The following is a 19,156-nucleotide window of genomic DNA, read 5'->3' as shown; positions in this document are numbered from 1 at the left end:
AAATATCTAGTAATACAGGATGAGAAAAGAGGTAAAACCTTGAGAGAAAATGCATATTAAGTCATGGAAAGTGGAGTAAGTGCAGCAGATGTTTTAGAAACAGCAGAAATGGAGGAGAGGAGGTCGAATTCTTCTAGTGATTTGGTAAAGGTGGATATAATAAACCGTCTTGTACAGAGAGACGAAAATAGTTTGTTTAAAGAAGCATTCCAAAGGCATTAGGTGAAAGCAGAAGGGCAAATGCCTCAGATAAGGAATATTGGGCACTTGTGGAGCAAGAAGAGAGGATATTAAAGGTGAAAAGTGTCTGAAGAAACCTAAGCATTTATATTAATGAAATGAGGAAGTATACAGTATAATGAGAGATGATTGTAACTGCACCACTGAAAGGAAAGGAGTCCTTACGGCATGAAAAGGAGATTACTAGTGCGAGGGGAACCCAAACCACTAAACAAGGATTCGGCTAATATGAAGGCAAGTGCTTGAGACCCTATATTGAAGTAAAGGTGGCTATTACTCATAATTTATATCCTGGGTTGATGATTTGTTTTGTTCCAATTGGACAGAGATCCACGAAAAGAATTGGAAAGATAAATGAAACAGTGTCGGAACAGGTTACAAGGTGTTTAAGGTCCACTAGCATGTGTTATGCAAAAGACAAAAGACGCCCAGATGAAAGGTGTAACACGTTGTTAGAAATGCCAGAAAATAAGTGCATATTTTTACAGCTTTGGATAAAGCTCAAAATTAATTGAGAAGAGTTTTGGAAATAGTGGTGTTTTTGTTAGGGCAGGTAAAAGGGGACTTCCTGACAGCTGGTGTTACCAGAGATCCAAAACCGAGACACTGGGCTTCTGTCTTCACTGATTCAGGCGGTATTAGCAGGCCCTTTACATTATAGGGCACATCAGTGGTTAAAGGCAAAAACATTGCGGGATGGTCTGTAATGTGGAGTTAGGGTGAGAATGGCAAAAGATGCAAGAGAGGGGTTGAGTTGGTAGTTTAAGAATTTCGATGCTTGTAATAATCGAGCAACATCTGAATTTTAGTTTGGAATCAGGCTGGCATGGATAAGGGCTCATGTAGGACAACAAGTGATAAGTGGAAAAAGGGGAACTGGAGAAGAGCGGTCTCAGCATTTAAACTCATTGAAAATAAAAGCTGGCTTGTTAGTGTTGAGAAGTTCTCTGGAATGTGCAGAGAGATTGGTAGTTATTTTATATATGGACACTATCTCAGCAGTATGGTATATAAACCAATTAGAGGGAAGCAGATCACAGAACATACAATGATTAGAGAAGGAGCTATGGCAATATCGTTTGGAACAAAGATCTCAGACCAGGGTGTCTACTTGGCTTAGACATAGTGACAGCAGATTAGATTTCAAACTATGTCACATATTTCAACAAGATACTGGTTAAGGAGCATATCTGGAAATTTCAGGCCAATTAGGGTTTATTCAGGATGGATCTGTGTGCACCCAAACTACTATCTCAATTACAGAATTATTACAGTTGGAAGCTCGACAAAAGGGCTTTTAAGAGGGACTGGAGGAGAACAGAATCAGTGGTACAGAGTGGGATACTGGATCTTCTTGTTTGGAGGATACCAGGAGATGCAGGCAGTATGAAGGCATTTAAGAGAAGCCTAATGCATTGCTCTAAAAGTCACTGACTCCAAGAACCAGAGGCAATATAGAGGAGCATGGAATGATTGGGTACTTTAGTTCACAAAAAGGAAAGAGTATCTTTTGTAAGTTTCTGATTGAAAGGTAGCAAATTATTTGACAGGATAATTCAAAAGAGGATTAACTTAAAGAACAGTGAACTATTTTATACCAGTGGTAGCAGCAGGTCTTTCTTTCAGTGACAGAAATTCAATTGGTAGTTCTTTGTTCTGTACATTTATGAAGAAAATGGGACTGCTGAGACAACTGAAAGCAATGCATAGTTCTATTTGGGATGTCTGCAATTATTTAGCTTATTTGAGGTGCCACCAGATAACACATTTTTAGTTTAAGATAGTTGGTTTGGAAGTTGTCGTCTTTTGTTAGGTTTCTTTTTTTTCACATATTTTCAGGCGTCCAATGTTTGAGTTAGGTGTTAGGGATTATAATCATGATGGAGTGGTATTTTACTTAGACAGAAGAATGAACTCATAAGTTAGGCAATATTTTTTTCTCAATCTGTGGAGTAAACAAAGATGTGCATCATAAGATGCCTTCAAGAATATGAGGAGAGAAAGCTAGCGTTCTTTGATTGATTTCCTATGCAGGACCCTACAAAAGGGTGCTGTCATATTCAATTATTAGGTAGATAAGAGAGGTAATGCAGGAATCAGGAGAGATTTAGGTGAAATCAAGCCACACTCATTTATAGGGGTGAAAGCTAGTAAGGCGTTTTCCTTGCAAAGGAAAATTTGAGCAAATTTTGAAACAAGTTGAATAGCTGAATGCAGGAGTGGCTGCAAAGGTTTACTAAAGAACAGTGCAGCATGTTGCATGTGCTATACTGAGGGGTATGGAGCATGCACAATGCTAGTCTCTTGTTTTGACATGAAATAATGATTCTCAAAAGTTTAGTATAAGGAAAATTTAGATTTAATTAAAGACAAGGAGGATAGGATTAGCCCACCGTTCTGGCCTGAGTAATTAAAGTGAATAAATAAAAGAAAAGTTTTAGAGCAAAGAAAGGAAGATTTGATTTTGATTATCAGTTTATTGTTCTTTTATGTTCACAGTTGGACTGCAGGTGTGACAGAGGAATTCAGAATGAAAACAAAAAAGGAGTTCACAACCACATCACGGGATCATTTAAAATAAAGCGTGGATGAGCGAAGATGATTTAAGTCTCAGCGCATTAAAAAATGAAGAATGTTGGACAGCAGCATACTTATGCAGGCAGAAGAAGGAATATAATTCCATTGTTGCTGTGTTTTTATGTTTGGTTCTTTAAGGTGGTGTACAAAGGGGTAGCAATAAACAGACATGCATAATGCCAGCCTCCATGTGTTTAAGAAAATATAAATTCTCCTTTCGCTAAATCTTTCACCAAACCCAGGGGAATTGTTATTCTCCTGCCTCTCTCAGGTCTGTAGAGACCTCAATAAGGCAGGAAAAGGTGATTGGTATTGAGGTTTGTCACCTTACGTTTTTATGCTTTGCTCAGGTTTAAGCAGACCTGGGCAAGGCAGGCTAACACAATAGAAGCAATCCCTTTCCCTTAATTCTTAGCCCATCTTTTGTCTCTCACAGTAGAAATATCATAGCAGAGAATAACTGGAGTTGAAATCTACTATCCAAAGTAATTTTACTTCAGGAAAGTGGGGATAATAGATGACACCAAGGGCCAGCTGGATGACTGAAAGAGGGTTTATTCCACAAAGGAACTCACAACAGAAGAAGAGGAAAATCAGGACCACCACAGGGACTGTCAAAGTCAGAATGCTATGACAGCTTTCAGAACTTCATAGTTCATTTCCAAAAAGGAGCATGGAAATACAGGTAAGAACATAATAAATATGCAGTGTGATATATGCATGCACCACAGTGAGCTACACATAACAGTGTTAACTAGCATCCAAAATGGAGGCCTGAGATTGGCCCAGCCAATCAGAAAGCAGTATTGGTGGCACAAACTGGTGTTGTATGCTTAAAGTCTAAGTTAATTTAAAGTTGACCTTTTGTCTGACCGTGTTATGTGAGACTAGGGAGAAAGAGGCTTATATCATTATGGACCACATACTATCAGTATTAAGAGCTGTTAATAATTATTCTCCTCATTGTGTCCCCGGACTTTGGCTGCGGCCTTTAACTACAGACTAGGAAATTACTAGGAAATTACACATGCTGGGAAAGATATTCAAATGGTTGCCCCGGGACACCAGACAGACAGTCACACAAGCACTCATCACCAGAAGGATGGACTACGGCAACACTCTCTTTGCCCAATTCTCCAATCAACTCCTACACAGACCCCAAACCATCCAGAATGCAGCCCCAAGACTCATACTCGAACTCCCATACAACACTGTTAAAAAATTGGGTCTTTGGTTGGCAGTCAGGTTACCCACTGTTCAAGCAAGGACCCTCACTCTAGTCAGGGTAAGTCACACACAATCCAAATTATCCTGTGCCACCCTCTGGTAGCTTGGCACTGAGCAGTTAAGCTTAACTTAGAAGGCAATGTGTAAGGTATTTGTGCAATAAATCATACAATAACACAATATAGCACCACAAAAATACGCCACACAGTGTTTAGAAAAACATATAATATTTATCTAATAAGATGCAGGTCAAAACGATTAAAATGCAATAAGTATATGTTGAGATATCACTGAAAAGTGATATAAAGTGTCTTAAGTCTTTTAAAAACAAACAAAGTCTCTTTCAAGCACAAAGTACCTGGTTTGCGTCAAAAATCTCCACAAGGAACCACAGAGGAGGAGATGCGTGGAAACAAAGGGGTGTGCGTCGATTTCTCGGGCCACACACGGAGATTTGTTGTTTAGTTTTCACGCAGGGGTGGCTGTGCGTCGGTTTCTGGCGCTCGGTCATGGATCCTCTTCAGGTTGCGGGGTTATCAGATGCCCCGGAGATGATGTGTGGATTTACGGCACTGGCAGGACGAAGTCACAGGAGTTGCGTTGATCCGGTGGGCGTTGCATCAAATTTTCTACTGCACGGCAGGCTCTACGTCGATTGCTCTCTGGAAGTCAGGCTGCGTCTTTCCGGCTCGGCTGTGCGTCGATCTGGTGAGGCTGTGTGTCGAATTTCTGGTCGCTTCGCTGGCGCTGCGTCGATCTTCTCATTGCGAAGTCGGGCTGGGTCGTTCCGGTTCGGCGTGCGGTGACATTTTCACCGCAGTGCAGGCTGTGCATCGTTTCTGGCAGGTTGTGCGCCAAATTTTGCCACACTAGAAGTCCTTCTTGTAGAGATTAATTCTTTTTGGTCCTGAGACTTCAGGGAACAGGAGGCAAGCTCTATCCAAGCCCTTGGAGAGCCCTTCTTCACCCCTGCCAGAGAGCAGCAAGGCAGCAGGGCTACCGCAAGGCAGCAGTCCTTCACATAAAGCAGACAGGTGAGTCCTTAGAGCAGCCAGGCAGGTCTTGTTGGCAGGATGCAGGTTCTGGTTCAGGTTCTCTTCTCCAGGAAGTGTCTGAGTTGGTAGGGGCAGAGGCCCTGTTTAAATACCCAAATGTACCTTTGAAGTGGGGGAGACTTCAAAAAGTGGCTTAGAATTGCACTAGGTCCCCTTTCAGTTCAATTCTGTCAGCCAGGGTCCCAGTAGGGGCGTGGCAGTCCTTTGTGTGAGGGCAGGCTACTGTCCTTTGACATGCAAGTGTCAGGCCCTCCACCCTCCCAGCCCAGGAAGACCCATTTAAAATACAGATGTATACAAGTGAGGCTGAGTATCCTGTGTTTGGGGTGTGTCTGAGTGAATGCACAAAGGAGCTGTCACTGAACCTAGCCAGACGTGGATTGTAAGCCACAGAACGATTTAAGTGCAGAGAAATGCTCACTTTCTAAAAGTGGCATTTCTAAAATTGTAATACGAAATCCAACTTCACCAGTCAGCAGGATTTTGTATCACCATTCTGGCCATACTAAATATGATCTTCCTACTCCTTTCAGATCAGCAGCTACCACTCAAACAATGTATGAGGGCAGCCCCAATGTTAGCCTATGAAGGGAGCAGGCCTCACACCAGCGTAAAAACAAATTTAGGAGTTTTACACTACCAGGACAAATAAACTACACAGGTAAATGTCCTGCCTTTTGTCTACACAGCACCCTGCCCTATGGGTTACCTACGGCATACCTTAGGGGTGACTTATATGTAAAAAAAAGGGGAGTTTAAGGCTTGGCAAGTACTTTTAAATGCCAAGTCAAAGTCGCAGTGTAACTGCACACACAGGACTTGCAATGGCAGGCCTGAGGCATGGTTAAGGGACCACTTATGTGGGTGGCACTATCAGTGCTGCAGGCCCACTAGCAGTATTTAATCTATAGGTCCTGGCATATGTAGTGCACTTTACTGGGGACTTATAAGTAGATTAAATAAGCCAATTGGGTATGAACCAATGTTACAATGTTTAAAGGAAGAGAGCATATGCACTTTAGCACTGGGAAGCAGTGGTAATGTGCGCAGAGTCCTAAAACCAGCAAAAACAGTGTCCAAAAAGTTGAGGGAGGCAGGCAAAAAGTTAGGGGTGACCACCCTAAGGCTGTCAGGTCTAACACACACCCACATAAAACGCACATCAGGAAGCTTCACTGGCTCTCCATTCACAAGCGCAGATATTCAAACTTCTCATGCACACATAAAAAGCCCTTCACAACACAAGACCAGAATACTTCAACATCTGTATACACTTTCACCAACCCACCAGACACCTAAGCCCTGCCTCACTCTCACTCGCACACATGCCCGCACAGCAAAAGCAAAACTAGAAGTCCCTTATTCTCCTACATCGAACCCAAGACATGGAATGACCTCCTACACATCACAGCTTCCTCCTCATTTACTGAATTCTGCAAGAAGTTGAAGACCTGGCTCCTCATATAAGCCCTTTAGGACCACACACCTACACAACTTGTCCATGTAGATGGAAACCCTCTCAGATGATTAGTGCGCTGTACAAATCAATGTTAGATAACTTAGCAGGAAATAACTCACTTTATGGAGGGTGTTTATAATTGCTAATACGTGGAACAGTGACCATTTGCCTTCAAATAGCAAACTCATGTGTTGACATAAGTCTAGATAGTCTTGCCATTCCTGCTTCCATTTTTGAGTGAACTATGCACTGGAATCCACTATCCTGGCAACTTGGTTATTTTTAACATACTTGCCAAGATACAATACTTTATTCTAACTCTTCAATTAATAAATCCGTTGATGTAGAACATACCCTGGTAGTATCCACACTGGATCTCCATATGCTTATCCATATATAGATGCTGCAATGACAGAACTGAGATGCTGAGATGCATTTAGGAGTTGTCTGAACTTTGCCATGCTTCATATGACATCCTAAAAGTTATGACTCCCTTAATGATTATTGACTGAATTTCTAAATTTTCCCAGATGAAGAACCATAAATGGTCCAAAATGGATCGGGGAACATTGAAATACTGATATATATGACGTATGAACCTATTATCATGGAATTTATGTGAAGTTTACACACACAAAATGTGTTGATTGAGCTGGAAAGAAATGTTTCAGCTTATGTCGACAGAAACAAGCTCATATAGTAAAATAAAAGTCATTTTAAAGCAAACTGCATTCTCCGGTGGATTACGGACTCCAACATTGGAAGTAAGAGCTGTAATAAATGTAAATTTGAAGAATGTAGTCTTTTGCCTATATCCTTGCACCATGCAAGAAAGAACTCTCTTCTTGTTGGAGGCAGCTCAGATTCAATATTGTGACAACCAAGGCCAGCAGATATGCTTTCATAGCATACCTTAATAGTGAGTACAGTGCTGAAGATTGATATAACCTAGGAGTGCAACCCTGAAGGATATTACATCTTCTTTCATATAGATATTTACTCTGACCATTGAAATAAGCTTGCATTGCAAAATAAAAGAGATTTTAGAGAACAGTGGTTTCTAACATGGATTATGAAATCCAGCAATGGATATAAGAGATGTAATAAATGTACTTTTGAAGCAATTAGGCCTTTGTCTAAATTGGTTTGTCCAAGAAGGGACCGCCTCATGTTGAAGGTAGCTTGAATTGAATATGACAGAGCTGAAAACCGCTGCTTGTGTAACCCAACAGCCAAAGGAAGTCTGGTTCCTCCCCATTCAGTAACTGAATCAGGACTGCTTCTGGTTCCCCAGTCCAGCCCTTTTCACAGACAACCATTAAAGGTCCAACAAGGAGGCTACAGTGCTGCACAGTTTGGATTGAGGGTCTGATAATGTAGACAGATTGTGCATTGTTAGAAAGGAGGTGGCTGGATCCGACAACCTCTGCTCTGTTGTGTGTGGGGATATACGGTTGGTGCTAATAGCAGAGTTTTACCTTACTAGACTGAATTAAACTCTTCTCAGGGTGGTTTAAAACATCTGTGATTTTGCTCCCCTTATGGTTCTCAGAGGACAGTGAATGAGAATAGAGGTGAGAGGAGATGGGTGTTGGGAGGCTTAAGGTTTGATCATGTGGTGCCTGGATGGAGGTGATTACATCTCATTAAAGAAAGGATTGGGACGAGCAAGGGCTGAGGAGGTGATGGAGCCTATTTGCCCAGCTGAACTCAGTCTAATCATTTCTTTGTGTAATGAGTTTAATGGACCTGTTCTTCCAGACGTCTTCTTAAAGAAGTTTGCAGAACTCCACATGGACCTTTCACTACTTATGCGCAATGCAGGCCAACAGTCCCAGGAAACATTACGGGACAAGATGCATGTGCACCGCAAATGGCAAACCTGTTTTACTTCATGAACCTGCCATGTTTTTCCAAGGTTAATCATACATGTTCATCTAAGTAACAATACAGTTTACTCTTGTTTTAATACGCATTCAACATCTCTAAACAGTACTTCATAATGTTTGATAACCCCGTCCTAAATATTATTCCTAAATTTAATTCCCTGTCACACTGGATAGTGAGTGACATACTACATCCACTTTGCTTTACAAATAAATAATGTTGTGAGGCAGTTCTAACAATACGCCCTGCCCTCCCCCTGGTCCTGGCCTCGGTGATGGAGACCACCTAAACAACACAAAGGTCAGCCCGCAAGCACTGCCAACACAATGGGTGCCATTTCCTGGAAAGGAGGTGCCCTTTGTCCCACACCACAATAGGGCACATGCCTGATTGTACGCCTGGGAGCACAGGCAGCACAGGATGTGTTGGCAGAGAAGGTTCATTTGTGATGATGCAGCAGCGGGTGAATACTGTAAGATTACTTGAAATACCAAATTGCGCTTATTTCGTTTAACCAGGGTCTATGTGAATTTAAAAGACACCTCTTACGAAACAATTACTGCTTCCAATCAAATGCAGACAACTGAAGTCAAATAAATGTGTGATGTGGCAGGGAGTTCCCAAAAATCATAAACAACACCCAGGTAAGTTTTCTTTCAGAACATTTTCTGTCATAAGTGTGAGACAACCTTAACCCACCAGGACCTATACATATATATATAGAGAGAGAGATGTATAAATGGCGGTCACCAGTAGGCAGTTATAGGTAGGGACTTATTTTTATGGAAAAAGCATTTTTGTCTGGCCTATATCTTTGGCATCATCTTCACAAAATCTTCCCAAAAAAGTGTGCTAAGGAATTTTGTTGTGTGTGGGAAGTTTTGGGGTGATCCATTAAGTGGGAGCCAAGAAAAGGGGGGGTAAAAAAAAGCGCATTTCCCATGTTAATTCCCATAGGTGTTTTGAACACGACTACACCCCGACCTACTGAACGGAATTACACCAAATGTGGCAGAAAGGTATCTTTCGGTACACAGATTATGCTTTTTCTTATATGGTGTAAATCAGTTCAGGAGTTTAACAGAAATTCAAGGAAAACCAAGTGTGTATATCAAGAGGCACATAGGCTTCACAAATCCTCCTGACCTCTTGCAGAGATCTGGTTAGCTGCCAACACCTCAACCAGGAATTGCTGGCAGCCTTTTGAGACTCTGCTTCAGCTGAGTCTCAAACAAAGAGGAAAAAAAAGAAATGGGGCGGGGGGCGGGGTCCTGTTACCATAACCCCTAAGGGTTGGTCCAGGGACCAAAAAACATTTTTTTTAAATTTCACTGTGAAAATCGCAAATATTTGTGATTTTTGCTGTGATTTAAAAAGAAAAAGGCGAACAAGGTCTCTCAAGCTTGTTTTTATTTTTGCCCCCAGGTGGACCAGGTCACAGGGCATTCACAAAATATAAGAGGAGGCAAAGGGGCCCCCCACCTAGGGCTTATCAAAGCTCCAGGGACCACCATCTCCCCAGGGCAGTGCATTTAATGCATGCAGGGGGCCCACGTAGCATCCCACCCCTGTGCCCGGGGACTACTACCTCCTGGGCAATTATGTGTAATGTATGTAGGGGCCCTCATGGTCGCCCCAGACCCCAGCATCAGCCACCTCCCTGGGGCAAAGTATATAATGTATGTAAGGGGCCGTGCAGCCCCCCTGTTCCACAGGGACCACCACCTTCCGGGGGAATCATTTGTTGTGTTACTTGTTATATATGATGGGGGCCCGCACGGCTCCCTCACAAATCGGGATCCACCACCACCTCCACCAGGGCAATGTGTGTAATGCATGCGAGAGCAATACTTTAATCGCTTTCCTGCCCATGTGTCTGCGGGCAGGGAAAAAGATGAAAACTTTGCTTCCAGCAAGCAGGAGTATTTTGACAGCTCCTGCCTGCTGGAAGCGGTTTTTGTGTTTGCTTTTGCTTGGCAGGAGCTGTCACAGATCCCACCAAGCAAAAACAAACAGCTATCTCCAATGGGTGGGCACCTCAGGAGATAGCAGGAGCTGGCCCAGGGTGGTGGCGGTCCCCAGGGCCATTAATGGCTCTAGGAGGAGGGCCGCACTGCACACCCCTTTCCTTTCTCTTGCATGGGCAGGCCTTGGGGAGCTGGTGGTCCCCAGGGCTGTATATGGCCCAGAAGGAGTCCCACATGTCCCCCTCTATGTTTTAAAATTTTTATTTGGCCCCAGGGAGTTGGTGGTCCACAAGGCAAGGGGTCCATGCGGGCCCCCACACTAATTTTCTTTTCCTAGGGAGGTGGTGGTCTCCGGGGCTTCATAAAGCCCGAGGTGGGGCGTCCATGTGACCTCCCTCCTTTTTATAAAAAAGCCTCAGGAAGATGGTGGTCCCTGGTGCATAAAAAAGCCCTTGGAGGTGGGCCCCATGTGCCCCCTCCACTTTTCAAATAAATTGAGCATGCCCCTGGGATCTAGCCCACCCGGGGCTACATTAAAAACAAGCACAGGAGACCATGCTTGTATTTTCTTTAAATTCATGATGGAATTTGCTGCTCAATAAAAAAAAACAATGCTTTTTTTGCCTGGCAGGGTCCCGGGGTTTGAGGGTAATGGCATTCATACCCTGCCCTTTTTCTTTTTTTGGTGGGTTTATTTTGAGGACTCGGCAAATGGCTGCAGGAACTTCCTGGTTGAAGTGGAGGCACCTGAACAAATCTCTGCACAATAGCGGGAGCAGTTGTGAATTTGTCACAATCCAAATTTGGATTTACTTAAAGTTTTTGAAAACTATTGTACGGATTTGCACCAAATAACAAAAAGAGGGCTTTCTGGACCAAGAGCTACCTTTCTGCCAAATCTGGTGTAATTCCATTCAGCGACTTTGGGCCGTAGTCGTGTTGAGATGACATAGGAAACCCACTTTTTTTAAGTTCCCTTTTTCTTGGCCCCCGCTTCACAGATCTTCTAGGAACTTTCCATGTACAACAAAATCCTAAAGGACACTTTTTTGGAGGGAGGGGGGGGGAGAGAAATTCCATGAAGATTCGTCAAACTGCGCCAAAGATATAGCAGAGTAAAAAAACATGTTTTCTATGGAAATAAGGTCCTATCTACTGGCGACGGGCAGTGGGTAATATATATATATATATATATATATATATATATAAAATATATATATATTTACTGAAAAAACAAAGGTTACAGGGACATTATAGTTAGGATACAGAATAAAAAAAACATAGCAATTCACTTAAAATCAAAAACAAAGGTTAATTGATGTTATAGTTAGGCTATTATTTCAAACGTACAAAACCTGTGAAATTCAGCTGTTATAGTTAGATTTATTTCAAGAAACTATAACTCTTGCCCTAAGGTAACTATAACTCGCACCCTCGCCATGCCCCGTTTTCTCATCAATATTTTTACTGCAAATGTTTCAGTGATATTATCAATGATATCACAGAAGGTAATTAGCAGTGCATGGCAAGTGCGTGAATTATAGTTACCTTAGAGCATGAGTTATAGTTTCTTGAAATAACTCTAACTATAACAGCTGAACTTCTATACTTTTGTACGTGTGAAATGTTTACCCCACAGCATTTATGAAGTGCTTCTTTGTTTGGTGGAGATGTGATCATATTTTTATGTATCAAAAACATGTCCCCAAACTCATCAGGAAATGCGCTCCGGAAGTCCTATTAGTAAGCTCTCCATCTTCAGAGTAAATGGGGGGAGAGGTTGCATATCACTAATGTATAAAACGGGGGGCCAAATGGTCAGGTCTTCTAGGCAATTTTACATACTTGTAGTAACTTTACATACCTGTAGTAGGCAAATTTGCATTTTTGCAGTTTTTAAAAAGTTTAGAACACGATCTCTGGTCTCAGCAGCAGATGACAAGAAGGAACCCACTCATCACAGGCACTGCATGAGATATTGTGCCTGAAAAATAGGAAGTATGCAAACACCTCCTTCAAGGATTAGAAATAACTGTTCATGGTGGGAATGCAGAGAAAATATACTTGCTTTGCCTTGGCCTTGCGCACAAAGTTAGTATGATTAGGGGACGGCGGGAGAGCCTCAAGGCCCTAGAGGTTACAGCCGGCTCTCCGCCGCCTGCCGGAGCCAGCATTGCTAAACAATGCAACTCCCTGTGTGTGTGAGCAATAGTTTCAATTCTTTCCCTGACCGCATGTTAGGTGGACACGGAAAGAGATGAAAACTCCACTTTAAGCAAGCAGGAGCATTTTCACAGCTCCCGCTTGCTGGAAGCAGAGTGTTTACTTTTACTTGGTGGGCAATAAGCAAAAGCAAACAGCACCCTCCCGAAGGGTGGGCACTTCTGGAGTTAGCAGGAGTCAGGCCTGGGGGTTGGTGAATCCCAGGGCCATATATTGCTCCAGGAGGGGCACATTTCATTTTTTGTCTTTCATGAAGGGATCCAGGATGGTCCGCTGCTGTAACCTAGGTATTTCTGAATCTGGCTCTCTATCATCTTTGGGATTAGGGAAAATGGAGGATAGGTGATCCAGATTCATGTGGTTGCTATCCCAGCAGTTCACTGTGTTCACTGTCCTGAAGCCATTCAACAGTACTAAGTTTTGCCCGTTACGCTGCATTGCACCAGCAACTCAGGTGGTGAGGAGGGCAGGTTTGGGCCTTGAAGATGTTTTTCTCACTTGTCTGGCGTCAGGGCCACTATAGACAAGAGTGCCTTCCTCTATGGAGATTGTGTCAGAAATCTGCATCAGTGTTAAGCCCATCTCACAGAAAAGGACAGCAACAAAAAGTAGGAGAAAAAGATAGGCCGGACTACAGTATCCATAGGCACCCATATGAACCAAAAGGGGCTTAAAAACTGTCCGGAAGTGGTGGAGAACAGGTCAAGAGCAAGATCTAAATCACTAAGGTGTGCATGCATTCACTTCTGGTTTAAAAAGACGGTGTAGGCAGTGGAGCATTTAAGCTCAGAGTCAACATGCAGAAGTTCACTGGTAACTTTCCAGATTGGTTGTTTGGCTACGCGATTCAATTCGTTTATCGCCCATATCATGCCAGCTTTTTTCCTGTTTTCCCCATCTTCTCTGTTCCTTTCTGTTTAGTGGAGCTAGGGAAGGGTATAGTTGTTTGATTATTGTTGCCAACATGGTTATAGGAGCCAATGTCTAGACACACCAGGGAAGAATCCTAAGAATTTCCGTTAGCTCATATCTGGCAGCAAAAGTGAAAATTCTAAGTAATTGTTCCAACATTATCTTGCTCCCCCTTGACAGAAACACAAGGAAAGATCTGAAAAGCTGGCTAATTTCTGGAAAATCCTTTCTATTGGGTAGGAGAATCCTGGCGTGGCTTGTTGGGATAAGGGTTAAAATTATAAACCACTTAAATGATTACACCTCAAGGTATCTGGTCTAACAGTTCTCAAGAACAATATTAACTAAAAGAGTTATCCTCATCCCTTCAGTTGCCCGCAAGCTGGTAGTGTGAATCCGCAAGCACACCTGTTAATAATTTGTCCTGCTTCTGCATAGTAGAAATGAGCACATGTATGACAGGGAGTTAGTCGTCATTTCGGTAAAGGTGAAAAAACTATTCAGTGGATTATTCAGAATCACTCCAAAACATTTATCTGCACTTCCTTGTTTCTCCTACTCGCTAGTCAAATAGTTGGAAAGCAATGTATTGTCAGAACTGAAGCTCCCTGCTGAGGGAGTAAGCACCCCTATGAATTAAGTTTTCAATATCTGACACTATTAGGTCAGGAAAGTGTAAATAAGGAAATGCCCAAATGAAAAAGTGTTGGAAAGAAAATCAAGAAACAGCTAGAGACTGGAGTAGCCTAAGTCAGAGAAGCAGGCCGCTGCAGAAGGGAAGCCTATACGTTATGTGCTAGGTGGTCTGAGACCCCGCCAGCAGAGGCCAGGTGTTTGGGGCGATGTTAAAGGACTGTGGGCAATGAAGAAGGCTAATTCACTTAGTATGAAGCCGTAGAACAGTCAGACCGCCCTGAAAGGAGATTCTTGTAAAAACAAGAGAAAACCGAGGTATATCATTGATCATCCTGAGGCACTGCTGATAGGGAAGCCCAATGTCTACAGATGAATCACTTATTATTGTTCTTGCTCCTATTTAAGTTAAGTGGGAGCAAAAACAATAATCATTGAGTGTAGGAGAAGAATCGACTATGAGGTCAGAGGAGACCGCGGCACAACTTAGACATGAAATAACAATCACCAGGTATCTACATATGTGTGCATCAATTGATGCATTTGTGGAAAGCAATACCCAATCACTTTTTAGGCTTCAGTTACTGGTGAAGTTCTTGTGGTAGAAAAGTAGTATGCTTGAGAGATACAAGAGGGGAGCATCACTTTGACAGGGTTTACTTCCAGGAAGCCTTTTTCTACCTATTGGGGGTGAAACGGGGAAAAAAGAGCTTAAAATGGCCTGCTAATTTAAGCCAAAATAATTTACATATTTTGGGGAATTGAGCATTGTGCATGTTATATGAAATTCCTAAAATTACTACATTACATGTCGATGGATGCGTAACTACACTGCCATTCGTGTCACAATTATAGAGCAGGAGTGCAGGAACAACATAGGTAGAGGATCTAGGCAACTACACATCCCTAAAACGTCTCTCAGATATGCTTTATCTTGGCTTCCATTCCATCTCCAGCCCCCGGAAAAGAATGGAATAAGACACATATGTGTGCAATAAAGCAGCAAAGGTAATTATTCAAACATTTATCCATGAATCATTTTAATTAAGAATTATAGTGTTGTGTGTGTGTCTTCCTTCTAAACAGTAAAAGTATTTCATGCTTTCAGACTATTCACGAATATACGTATAATAAGTGTGAGCAGCTACTATTTATATTCTGACCGCGTTTTATGAATCGGTTCATCCTTGGGCTCAGCTCTCGAAAACAAAAAATTGAGGAAATCAATTTTTGATACTGCAATCTACAAAAATGCTCTAACCACATTTCCAGAAACATATGAAACAGGCAATCGCGGAAGACGTCAACATTAGGAGTGCTTATGGTTTAAAAAAAAAACACTGTGAAAAGCATTTTCAAAAACATTCATACAGCTTATCTGTCAAGAATAAGTAAAAACGTGCAGGCTTCTTACCTATTTCGTCTACTTTGGTCAATTGAATAAAGCTGCTTCCTTAGCCAGCTAAGCAAAACAAAAAAAATGTTTTAGCAAAACCTGCGAATCTGATAGGAAACATGCAAAAAATGAACCACATATATCATGTCATGGTATCAATATTAGAAAACTCTTAAGACCAGATACGACAAAATAAAGATTGAGTCACAAAGGCAGTGCAACATAAGGCCATTGTCAGAGTATAAAAGTTGCGACTAAGAGGCCTTACAGATTCTTATCGAACCTGGGGTGTAAGGACTTCAATCTGTCTAGTTTGAACACCCACATTTTTGCAGACGTCCACGGGACAGATCTCTAGGCCTAGGAGCCAAACTACTTCAGGAACCACTGAAATGAGGTCGCACTCAGAGCTTTTTCACTGTTGCAACACTCTCAAATACTCTTCATTAAGGTCCCCTGCAGGTCTGAACTGGGACTGTGGAATTCTGTTCATCCCCAGGCCAGTCTGTGACAATCTCCGCCTGAAGTGAAATGATCTCCGCAGACGTATACAATGAGAACAAACTCCACCATATCTGATAACCATGTGTTCTCCTTTGGCAACCACGACTGTCTCTTTCCCAGTCTGAGCAGGTTCTGGACTGCTTTAATTTTTCATCTCTACATTTGGTTCAGTCCATCGGGTTACTCCAAAACTCCTACACATAGGTACACTCTTGGGACAGCCGCCACTCAACGATTTGGAGCTCCAAGACAACGTCTCAGTGTAAGATGTCTTCTTCCACGGTTGCAATCTCCAACACAAAGCAACTTTACCCACTCCTGACTCAGTATATCTTTTTAACCCAGTTGCTTGAAAGCCCTACGTTGACATTTAGACATTTTTACAATATGCTCCCATATATCACAATGGCTTACAGTGGACCCCATTGATTCCATTTGAATAGTTTGACACATTACCTTTTTCTGACATTATCCAATTTATACCGACTTGCCCCTTGAATACTATCATAATGGTTGGTCAGCCCATTCTTCATTTTACGTCACAAACATATTAATGGTTATTAGTTAGTAATTATTTATTACATCTTATTCACCATTTGTTTGTGCTTGCTATTCTGCATGCAATTTGCAGAGCTGCTTTGTGAAGTTTTCATATATGTATTTCCCACCACTCCTGAAGGGTAAGAATTGTTGTCAGTCCGCCAGTCAAACAAGTGAGGAAATAATTATTTAAAGAACACTAGAGTGATGTGGAAGGATACATCCAAAAAGCAAATCACATCTCCACTGGGAAGAGCCAATGCCTCACTGACAAAGCCTCTAACCAATGACTGAGAGAGGTTGGTTGAAGAAAGCCAAATGTTACAATGGGCGAACTCAGGGCCCATTCTGTGCATATTGTTAGCAGTAGGTTTTTTCGGCAACAGCACTGTTAAAACTGCACTAAAAAGTATATGAGCAGACCTTAGCATCCAGCACAAAGTTCGGTTTTAGAATTTCCCCGGTTAGGTCTCAGATAAATGATATAATAAAAACGTATTAAAAGGAAGTAGTTTCAGGAAAACAAATTAAAGGAAGTTTATGACTTACATTTGAATGCCATAGGATGCCTCAAATGCAATTTAAGGCAAACTTCTAGGTTTAATTGTTTTAGACGAAAACATTTCTCTTTTGAGCAACGTTTGTTTCCCACAAAGGACAGAATAATAAAAAAACAAGTTTTCAAAAGAAAGAACGTTGGTTAAAGAAAACCCCCTCTGAAATGGCACACCCAGCACTTTCAGATTTGAAATAAATTTGAGGAGCTTACTCGCTCCAAAGATGAAGTTCAACAATGAATCAGAGGAAGGAGTGGTTCATGTTACGTCCTGCAGTTGTATTGTGGCTGGTGAAGTGGGGATGGATTCCTTCTGCCAGTCTGGGAATCCGGGAAGCAACTTCTGGATTGGCTCCCTCTTCCCAGCGATGGAACTCTGACTCCATTCAGTAACTTCTTCAAGAAAATTTCTCTCTAAGAAAGAACTACTGCCTGTGGTGAATCTTCACTCGTTTGGGCTCTACAATAATTGAATGGCTATGACACTCTCTGTTACTGGGTGTAGACCTGGGCCTAGATCCGCCTTCGTTATGGGAAATTTTGTTCTCCCACAATTCAAGCAAAAGTCACTTCCTTGTGTGCGGCCTCACCTGAGATATTTTAGAGATCAAACCAAGGCCACAGTGTCATGTGATGCCCAGGTCCCGACCACCTTCGCCAATGTACACCATAGATCACCATTATAAAAGGGCCGGCACTATCCTGGGGATGAGTAAAATCATGCTATGAATGTCACAGTAGACCTTGAATTACCACCATTATGTCACGCCCGAGTGCCATTCAGCCATCGATGCCCACAGTATGTCACAAATGACCTGTTTTTTTTCTTCAGAGCCAGCATTGTATCAGGGATGAGTACCACATGCGTGGATTTCTGCAATGAGCCCACCATTATACCGCAACCAGTATTCTACACGTATTTGGAACAATACATGTGTTTGGAACACTGTGGTATCATTTGAGTGACAGGGGGTAAAAAAAGCAAGTGGCCACTGCCCAAATGCTTACATGCACAGACCATCACTTCCTGTGACAAGATGAGGTGTAGGAAGCAGACAGGCTAGGTCTGTAGCAACATATGGTAATAGAATAAGTATGAGAAGACTTAACAGTAACAGCAGTAGTCTGGTTTTACATTTTGTGGAACCTTTGTGCTTTCTTTTATGTGAATCAGATATTTAGAAACCTTTTTATCACCCCAGTAACAGAGAGGAGAGGCTGACTTCCTTAAGGTGCAGTTTAGCATGCGTGGGATTATCAGATTTAGCTGAGTTTGGAGGTCAGCTAGTGGACTAATGGGTCAATACAAGAGGGACAGAAGGGCCTATTGGTGTTAAATACATTCTGTAGTGCACAGAGAGCTTTGGGAATAATTGGTTATTAAATTAGATCCTTTAGTCATCTTCATAGCTGTAATTTATTTGTCGTAAATTGTACTTTAGTGCCATTGTTTTTAGATGGTCTAATTCCATAGTATTTCAGGAAGTGCCGGGTACATTGTTTTACAGTGCATACTGCCATATGTACACAGTTGTTCCAAAAGTGGATCTTCTCTAAGTGGTGGCAGGTGGAGTTTTTATTCCACACCAATGCTATATTTGTAAATAAAAACATGCCAGGGCCCAAAGCTCTCCTCTGAATCACGCAGCTGCTGCAATTAAATGTGTGAGGACAGAATACTGAGGCGGGTTAATGCTAAAGCCATTGCAGGCCTCTTTAATCCATTTACAGTCACTCCTTGCCTCTTCAGCTCACTCTTGCAGCTTTCTGCTTTCTCCAATTGTGATGCTTTTTCTTTCCCATATTTGTCTTTTGCTCGCAGTAAATGCTTGAGGCAGAAAAATAAGTGTCGGCCCTCAAAAATAAGTGCTGGTGCCCTGCACCGGAAACCACCAACACAAATTAAGCATTGCTCCACACAACTTGCAAAATTCAACATGGTTGGGATCAGATGGAACAGGGAGAGGATCCAATCAGATA

General features: G+C 42.2%; 1 protein-coding gene across 1 annotated transcript in view; it reads right to left on the bottom strand.

Annotated features, from left to right (window-relative positions):
• The window catches only part of PLCG2 (phospholipase C gamma 2), a 414,427-nt gene that overhangs the window by 245,818 nt on the left and 149,453 nt on the right, over positions 1–19,156 (bottom strand). Inside the window, exon 5 of the mRNA XM_069216644.1 lies at positions 15,595–15,642. Within this exon, the coding sequence (XP_069072745.1) occupies positions 15,595–15,642 (48 nt within the window). The remainder of the gene's footprint in view (positions 1–15,594; positions 15,643–19,156) is intronic.

This window comes from Pleurodeles waltl, chromosome 12 (assembly GCF_031143425.1).
Source record: "Pleurodeles waltl isolate 20211129_DDA chromosome 12, aPleWal1.hap1.20221129, whole genome shotgun sequence".
In the NCBI taxonomy this organism is placed as follows: Eukaryota; Metazoa; Chordata; class Amphibia; order Caudata; family Salamandridae; genus Pleurodeles; species Pleurodeles waltl.
Note: the sequence above shows the minus strand (reverse complement) of the source record. Positions and strands in the feature narration are given on the sequence as shown.